Genomic DNA, 9,258 nt, shown 5'->3' on the forward strand with positions numbered 1-9,258 from the left:
GTTTTGTTGCCCGGATAAATGATGAAAAGTGTGTTCATTTGAGCCGGTCTACGTAGTGCAAGCAAAAACAGGAGCTTAACAAATTCACTTCGGTGTCACTTCGGTGTCCCACTACCTATTTTTGTTTTGCACTCACCCTGCTTTTCCCCTTATATTCTCCCCAAAGAAACTCTTGTGTATGCTGCTGTTTGAATCAACTGCTGTTCTATTCTGATACTGCCTCAAGGACAATCATTGTATTGATGTCAAGTAAGGGTATCTCAAGCTGTGATAAATATACTACATAATTATTTTTGTTTTGCTTTTTGATTTTGCATTCGCCCTTTTTTTCCCCATATCATTTTCTCCCCAAAGGAACTCTTGTGTATGCTGCTGTTTGAATCAACTGCTGTTCTATTTTGTGATGCTGCCTCAAGGACAATCATTTAATTGATGTCAAGTAGAGGTATTTTAAGCTGTGATAAATATACTAATTCTGTCACAAAAAAATGTGTGGTGTGTGCTTTCTACAATATTTCCTTTGAGCAAAGATAGTTTTAGTGAATTTCTTCTGAGTAATGTGCTGCATACTTTTGAGGCTTTATTTTGAAATCTAAAGCATAAAAGAACACCAGTGCAAGGGAAAGCAAAGGTAGTACTGGTGCATTCTCTACATTTATAACGTCACACATCAATATCTTTGGGAAAAAATAAAGCACATAATTTTGTGGGCACTGTTTTTAGGAATACATAACGCGAGCAGCTCAATTGGAGCACGAGGCTCTTTAAAAAACATGGCAACGATGAGTGTGTTAGTAGCACTATATGATGAGGGAGCATTAGTTGACAAAATATTCACAGAGCTATCGGTGTTGAAGAGAGTTGTGGTGGTACTTGTTCAGATAAAAATGTGCAATAGAGATGACTCGAACAATGAATGCATTTGAGAATTAGGTCAGCCTTGGCTGTGTTTCAAAAATGCTTGTGTGTTCACAATTTGCTGCACATTAAAGATCCGCAGGTGGACAAAATTAAACCAGAGCCCTCCACTACGGCGTACCTCATCGCTTGCGTTGCTTCAGTGCGTTAACCCTACAATCAATCAATCAATCAATTTACGGGTGTCTTCATACAGACTTCAATGGACGCTTGACGGGACCAAATCCTACACTTTGAATTATCCATAAACTCAAATTATTGAAGTTTGAACTACCGAACTTTTACTGCCATGATGTGAATAGATACTAAGATACTAGTCATTCTTTTACTGCATGGTCACTGACTCATTTGCATTCAAAAACCTCTTGTCAGCAAGAATGGGGCTCGACAGATTCACAATGCCAGCAATTGTGATCAGTATGTGGTCAAGGGCGCCGACCATTTCCCAGGGCACGGGCCCTTTCAGAACTTTGAAAAGCTTCATTCGCTGAATAGCCCTCTCTACGTGGACCCGTGCCCTGGCGATTCTCACTGTTTTATTAGCTTCTGCTGAAGAAAACTGGGTTGCATTGCGGAGAAAAGGAGGCTGCACAACACCCAGTCAACGCTTTCCACACATGTCGTCAATGTTGAAACCCTTGTCAATCATGACATCATCTTCAAAGCTGGAAAGCTCATCTAAAACATGGGATTGTTTTACAGACGCTTTGTCAGAAGTTTTGCCTCCGAAGCCATTACTCACAAACGTTATCAGCCCACCAGGTGACACTCCCACCAGAACCTTGGCAGTGTGTCGGCCTTTATAGTGAGAGTATGTCAAGATGCGACATGATGCGCAGTGAGACTTCTCCAGCTCAACCTCAGTGCAGTCTAGGACGACACGTACTTCCTGGTAGCCCTCGAAGCACCGAGGAAGATTTCTGGAAACCTCCTCCTTACTGGGCCATGGAATGGCAGCCTCAAGAACAGCAGCAAGGGCTTGTAAAGTGCCATAAAAATGCCTGTGCACGGTTGTTTTGCTGACACCGAACAACAATGCCAGGCATATAAATGACAGACACGTTTTTATCCGAACAAGCACCAGCACAACTCTCTCTAACACCGACAGCTCTGTGGCCATCTTGTCAACTAATGCTACCTCGTCAGATAGTGCAACTAACGCACTCACCGACTCAATGCCTGTAAAGGCACGAACTGCAGCATCGGTTGTCAATAAGTCTACCAACTTCATCTTATGCTTTTTAAAGCTCTCTACATCCACTTGCACACATTTGTGATCGTAGCTAGGGTGGCACTGGGACAGCAGAAGGAGTGCTTCCACTGCCTCATCTTCTGTATTGACGTCGGTAGCCATCTCGGGGTTCAGTTCTGGCTCCACCATCGCACCGCTCGGTCCTGCATCCGGCTGGGCTTCTTCCACCTGGATTTAGAAGAGAGGGTTGAAAGCAGGCCAGGGGAAAAAAGAACACCAAAATGGTAGGAATGCCGGTGAACTTGAGACAGCTTTGGTTCAAAGTTAATGGGCCTAATTCAGAATAAAAACAGCTCTGAAAAGGCGCCGTACTGCCTACTAACATGAACAACCAAAATCTATGCAACAGGCAGTAGACGCTGTAAGTAGCAGCAGCAAACTGGACAAAGAAAAATGAACGCCAGAAAAAAAACGGGGGTAACGATTACTACACTCTCGATTGCAAAATTTGTGCGCAGTGTGAACTGCAGTCTTGACACTCACGGTGCACAGTTGCTACATTTCAAGAAGTGATGGAGTGATCACGAACACATGGTGGCGTGCGCTACTCTGTTGTTACCTCACAGCGCGTCACCATTACCAATCATGTTGTAAATCGTGTTTGAACCTTCTGTGCAAATGTCACGTGGTTCGGATGAGCCATGCAGCACGTGCTGGGTTTCTGTGCTGCGGCCTCTGCATACTGTCCTTCCTCCTCACACTTTCGTCATACTTTCATCCTCTGCTTTCCTGTGGGCCCACATTTGGTGGCATCTTCATTCTCTTGGTTATTTTGCACTGCACTGCATCTTGCGCCGCCTTGGCATACACCCTCCCCCTCACACTTGCTCTATTTTCCTTCTGTCCGGTTTTCCCTTCGTTTGCTCGGTTACGTGGCCGACGCAGTTGCCAAATCACAGTAATGGACATTTAAGTGCTGTGCACTGCAAAGCAAAGTGCCTGCTTTGCTTGCTGTAAAAAAAAAAAATTAAGCGGCTGTTGTGCTAAGTGGCTTTGCTGCCCTATTCATCAAGCCTCAGTGTAGACTGATTAATTGATTGTAGGGTTTAACGCGCCGATGCAATGCACGGGATGAGAAGCGTCGTAGTGCAGAGCTGCGGATTAATTTTGACCACCTGGGGATCTTTAACGTGCGCCAAAATCTTGTACACACGAGCATTTTTGTTTTTTGCCTCCATCAAAAAAGCGGCCAGGAATCGAACCCGCGACCTCGTGCTCAGCAGCGGAACACCTTATCCACTGAGCCACCGCAGCGGGTAAGCCTCAGTGTAGACGCTTCGGTGTCGCTACCTTAGCATGCTGCTTCTCACGTAGGGAGGGAGGAGGAGGAAGTGGTTGTTGGGGGGGGAGGGGGGAAAGAGGCTGGTAACTGTCTGGCGTTTCGCCGACACCTCAACCGGCCGATTCTCACGTAGGGTTTACAAGATTTCCTTGGCACCAAGTGAGCGGTAGACTATCATGTTTTCAGGTTTGAGGATTTATGGGCTACAAACTTAAAAACTGCCACAGCAACATGCAGGGAAATCATTGTGATGCAAGGAACATGCAGGGAAATAAAATGGAGTGTTAGAATACGGTAACAACTGTTTCTGCGGTAGAAATTTCATAAAACCTTCACGTTTCGCCACTTTCCTAGCAGTTCCGTGTTTTACTCACCAACTTCAGTGTCCCTGTCTGTGGCTGTGTTGTTTCTGCTTGTGCAAGTCGTTCATCCAGCTCCTCAGGAGATCGCTGCTTGCTACTCCCTTTACTTTCCAACAGCGTCACTGTGCAAGGCATGTTTACATATATAGCACACACGCACAAAACAATGATCAGGTACTGACTTCACTCGAATTTTTTGGGTGGAAATTGAAATGAAATATTTTTTTGCAGTACCCCCACAGTTTGCCTAGTGAGAGCACTGCATTTGCCAACAGTACCTGATTTGTCTGTGACGTAGGAAAGTGCAGTTTTATAAAGTAAACACTATAATTTGCTTGCTGGTATCTATGGCACAGAGGCTTTAGAAGTCCTTTGACCGTAGGGGAGGGGGTAAGACCACCTTGTGATGATAACAATGAAAATGATTTTTATCCGTAAGGACACTTTTTATTTTTCTGCTACTCGGAATTTAGGCGTGGCAATCTTTCACCTCTTTACAGTTCGATTTATTTGAAGTAACAGCTTTTGATCCACTCCGACCATACACATAGTGCAATTAGGGCTATTGTTAAGGCACAAGTCTTATATGCCTCTTGCAGAGGTGTCATTGAAAAGAACTGGGCCGAAACTCGACCCGAAACTTGAGGACATAAAAGCAAGAGCATGAAACGACAGTTGTTATGGTGTATGCCTGTTAAAGCACATACACATCTCAATGAATGCAATGCCTTGAGGCACTGTTCTCAACTGTGTTCTGACGACGACGACAAGTAGAGTGCCTCAAGCCATGCAAGCAGAATGCCAGTGTAGCAAATGGTGTGCAAGGGCCACCGATTATTGGCCGAGTTGTAGGAGGCACAAAATGTGAAAGCGTTCACCTTCATGTCTCTAAAGCAGCAAAGGACACCTGGAAGTTTTTTGTCTGTTCAAGGAAAAGCAATTGTACCTGTGCGCAGCACTCAAAATGCCCTTTCAAACACCTTCACACATGCTAGAATCAACACCTCAGAGGAAGAAAATCATTTCTTCCCAGACAAGAATGTCAAACTTCTGATGGTGGAAATGTGTCAGTAACAAGTGATGAGAAAAGAACCAGGTGAATGGACAATTAAATGGAGCTGTGACTTGCCTAATCGGGCTGAGACCTGTGTGCAGAGCCCCCCCTTCTTTTTGGCAACAGTAGCCGGTGAAGCACCCCCTGAACCCCTATCCCAAAGCTTGTATTACGGCAGACGAAACAAAACAAGGAAAAGTGGGGAGTAATAGGCAATTCAATCTATTCGTTGTCTATTAAAGCTTTACATTATATGAAACCGTAGTCGAAATTCTACGTTTCCTTGAATAAAATAATTTCCTGTTGGAACGCTACGTTCACTCTCAGCTCAAAAGTGGCATACTCTGCTTGTTCCTGGAAGATGCACGCGCAGAGCGGGCTGTCGATGCTTGAGCTCTCATCAAGTCTGGCTTGTCATGGCTTCTCAAGGGCAGGCACCGGGATGGCACAGCATTTTTCTTTAACCTTCTCCGGACAGGGGTCCAATTTTGCTGGTAGCCTGAAAAAGTAGGGCATTATTGAAGCAGCAACTCAAGCTTATGAAATTTCGCATGCCAAGGCACTTCTGTTTACTACACCCACCCTAGCTTCTCTCAATTCAAAGGGAAATAACAGTGACAAATGCAGCCGCGTGGCTTTCTTAAAAGCCCTAAGGGCTTTTATCCCAGAAAAATCTTCGGTAGTTTTATTCGCATCTCTTATTTACCTGTACAGTATCACGCAACATTAATTATTCCTGTAGACGTTCTTTATTTTGTTAAATTGCCAAGCAACACCGCAATAAAATCAGGTGTCCGCGCTACGCTGGCGCCTGTACAATATTGTTAGCACAGCTTGGCCTTGTGCGTGTACAAAGGAACGGCACGACGAGCGCCGTCGCTGCTAGACGCTGGGAGGTTTGTGAGACCTCTTGGCGTGTAAAAATAGAAAAACACCAAAGAAAAGATAGTTTTGCTCGCTTTCTCTGTATCTCTCGACTAGCGATAAAACCTCGCAGCCTCCTCGCTGGTCTGGGACTGATAATCGAAGTCCCACGGTAACATACTGCGCAAAAGGCCCGGCGCCCGCACTGAGAACACTGCCAGTTATTCGCACATGCACGTTTGCCACATTACAACCCATACAACAATCACATGTGTATCACTGCTTACCCGTCCCGCTCCAGAAGAAGTCGTTGTTGACGAAGTGCTCGCTGCACACAACCATTGCCGGCGTCACAGGTTTGCCGATCCGCAGTTTTACGGTCCATTCTTTCTTCAGTCGGTCGTCGCGCGGAAACATTTGCAGGCTTATTTTGTTAGTAACCGCTCGGTTCTTGCACTGCGGTACGGAACACATTCGACTGCTTTTAACTTTACGAGCCATCGCACACAATTCATGAAACAACACGAATCTCCACGGTCCCGCTATGATGGCGCGTCGGCGGCTTCGCCGTTGATCACCTCTGCGGCGCCATCGCTTGCGGCCGCTGAGCGGCGCCACCATCTACGGAACTTACGAATAGTGAAACAAGAGAGAAGTTACATGTACTAAACCACACCCTGTATTACTTCAAATAGATATTCTTCCTCAGGTTAAATTATTGCATGAGACACGAACGGTAGTTGGTTCATTTGTGCTGGTGTAGCACATGAGTGGAAACTTTTTTTTATAAAATAAAAGATGAGACCCGGTGTCAGACGATCACACTTCTCCGTCTCTGCCGCCGCGAACGGAGGCGATAAGATTGGTGGCAGAGGTGCAGGAGAGGGGGGAAATACTTCTGTTCAGATTTCTGAACCGACCAGAGTGCGGCCCAGGGGAGTGGTTCTTTCTTCACCGTAGCCCATATTCAGTCCGCGCCACCTGTGCTCTCTCCCCCAGTTGAAGCTGGGTAGTGTTACGAATCTGCCATCGCCACGTGTTTAGCTGTTACGAATCGGCCAACGCCACGTGTTTTCCCGAATCAGGCACCACGTGGGAATCGACCATGTGCGCCCGCGTGTCGGTGAATCGTACTTTCGTGTCTCGCCATGCCGGGTCAGTCACCTCGCTTTGCAACGTGCCTCCGGCGGCACGCCCAGGCATGCTTCAGGACGTTCGCCACACCCTTCAGGCACCTGCGCGTCGGTGAGTCCCGCCTTGACCTCCCCAACTCAGACGTTTCGCTATCGGCGCGATCAGCAGTTGATAGCGCGACCCCAGCACCTTTCAAGGACACTCTCTCCCCCCCCCCCCTCTCGGACGCCATGTGGGACGAACCCATGAATGACTCACGAACTATGGACAGAGTGTGTGTGTGTCTGTGATTTCGTGGCGTGTTACTCTTGGGGGCGTTTTTTTTGGGTATAAATAGAAGCAGCACAAACGCTGAAAATCATTCCTGTCGGAGCAGCGAATCCATGCGGTCGCTCTGCTCGCGTCCTGTATTGTAACCTCGTGCGTCAGGGCATTGTATGTTTTTTTTTTTGGCTTCGGCTCACCTCTCGCTATGGAGTAAACAGTTTCGTTACCCTACTGCTCTGGACTTCTTCACGGCTGCAACACCGGCTGGCCGCTCGCACCATACACGCTACCCATCGTATGTTGAAGGCCACGGAGAAAGGATCGGGTGCCCCCGCTCGGTCGCAACAGTAGGCAGAGAGGGGCTGGACAGCAGCATCTCCCATTGCTCTTGTTAGGTTGTTGACAGAAGGAGAGGAGGGTGCTCAGGGCTAAAGTAGCACACCCCATTTATGTGGCAGAGTGTTCCTACTTATGAGCACAATTTACATGCAGCGTCGTAGAGATTCGGGTGCATTAGGTGAACCAGCGTACGGTGTGGGAAGGAGCCGGCGTGTATGAGCCGTAGGGTAGTTCGTTGTTCTATGGAAAGGTAAGGGTAAGGCGAAGGTAGGGTCTGCCTGAGAAGGCAATAATTCTGGGTTATGTCCCCGAACGAAACAAGCGAGTGACTGTCCTCGTGCAGCTCCATAGCACCAGGGGTGAAAGTGCAGGCTTGGGGGGCGTATTCGGGCCCTCCATGGAAGCGAGCGGGGGTGTCCAGATGAGTTGAATGGAACCACTTGGGGAGTGGTTTTTAGCACACGCAGTGCAGGTCGGGACACCAAACCCGACATGTAGGTCCGGTAGGCTTGTTAGGAATTGGTGACTACTTTACGAACCCCTGGTTTGGAGCCAAGGCGATGGCTGCCTCTTCTGCTGCCATCATGTCTTCGGTCATGAGTGAGGCACAAGCAAGGAGGATGGTTCTGGAGGTAGCCACGATGGTGGTGTACTGCTGCTCTGGATGTTTGGAGGCGTCTGTGTAGATAACTGCATGATCCCCACCGAGGGTGGTTTTGAACGCTTGAGCCCACCCTCGTCGCCTGAGGAGTTCATATTTCTAAGCAAAGGGAGCATATTTATTTCTTGTCGCGAAAAGCCCAGGAGTATAACAAGTGGGCTGATATTCTGTGCTGCCCAGCCAATCTGGTGAACGATTCGGCGACACGCCGCAGTTCTGCTCATTTGGAGCTTCTGGATAGATTAGAAAGATGACCCTCTCTCAGCTTTTCCACCGTGTTGTAGAATTGGACAGCATAAAAGCACCTACCGTTTATGAAAGCACTTTATTAATGAAACAAACTCACTTCCACACGAAGTAGTCCTGAATTTCCAGCTTCACGGCGAAAGGCAGGTTCTGCCGCTTCGCGCTAGCCATCACGGCTACACAGTACAAGTCCAACAGACGCCGACAATTCGAACACTCCGAACGAAAAAACAGCAAAAAGAAGAACGCGCGCCTCTCCAGCGAAGCGAGAACTGGAGTGGCAACAGCCTGTGATTGGCTGTCTGAGCAAACGGGGCGGGAGGGCCACGATCATTTTTATGTTGGGGGTCGACGGCGGCTTCCCGACCCGGAAACAGCCCGAGAGAGAGAGAGGGAGAAAGAGCGAGGTGAACGAGCTGCACAGGAACCGCCGGGCTAAACCACTTTTCGATGGTGTGTTGGCGGGTTTCTCCTCTGCCCCGAGGGAAAGCCAACTTGGGGGGGCACTTTTGCGCCGCTGGCGTTCGATATATCGATAGTTGCTGCTATTTCTGTTCGATGTAAGCGTAATTTTTCTATACATTCTCATAGAATACATTCCGTGCGCAGAAATAGTTCGATATAGAGGATAATTCGATGTAAACGGGTTCAATATAGTCGGGTTTGAGTGTATAAAGAAATTTAAGTCTTTGAACTTTCCGTCGTCGACAAAGGGGTCCAGGTCCTGAAGAATTCCAGAAGACCTTATTCTGAAATCGTAATTGCCTGTTACAAACCTGGCATCCCTTTTTTGCACCCTCTCCAACTTTCCTTTCAGTACATTCGTGAAAGGGTCCCAAGAAACACAACCATACTCTAGAATTGGGCGCACATTTCTAA

At 47.5% G+C, this 9,258-nt stretch overlaps 1 protein-coding gene across 1 annotated transcript; it reads right to left on the reverse strand.

Annotated features, from left to right (window-relative positions):
* Nucleotides 1-571: 571 nt before the first annotated feature.
* Nucleotides 572-6,300, reverse strand: LOC144163752 (uncharacterized). The gene is made up of 4 exons (XM_077694488.1): nt 6,020-6,300; nt 5,212-5,367; nt 3,827-3,936; nt 572-2,338 (listed from the first exon to the last, which is right to left on the reverse strand). The coding sequence occupies exons 1-4, from the start codon at nt 6,231-6,233 to the stop codon at nt 1,520-1,522; spliced, it is 1,299 nt and encodes a 432-aa protein (XP_077550614.1). The 5' UTR covers nt 6,234-6,300; the 3' UTR covers nt 572-1,519.
* Nucleotides 6,301-9,258: the final 2,958 nt, after the last annotated feature.

This window comes from Haemaphysalis longicornis, unplaced genomic scaffold (assembly GCF_048455015.1).
Source record: "Haemaphysalis longicornis isolate Haplotype H1 unplaced genomic scaffold, Haemaphysalis longicornis Haplotype H1 scaffold_1, whole genome shotgun sequence".
Lineage (NCBI taxonomy): Eukaryota > Metazoa > Arthropoda > Arachnida > Ixodida > Ixodidae > Haemaphysalis > Haemaphysalis longicornis.

Excerpts from the sequence above, each read along its gene's own strand:
- LOC144163752 (XM_077694488.1), bottom strand. The coding sequence starts at position 6,233 with ATGGCTCGTAAAGTTAAAAGCAGTCGAATGTGTTCCGTACCGCAGTGC. Across the intron at positions 3,937-5,211 it reads ATCTTCCAGGAACAAGCAGA|TGACGCTGTTGGAAAGTAAA; the intron begins GTATGCCACTTT and ends TGCCTTGCACAG. Across the intron at positions 2,339-3,826 it reads AGACAGGGACACTGAAGTTG|GTGGAAGAAGCCCAGCCGGA; the intron begins GTGAGTAAAACA and ends TTCTAAATCCAG.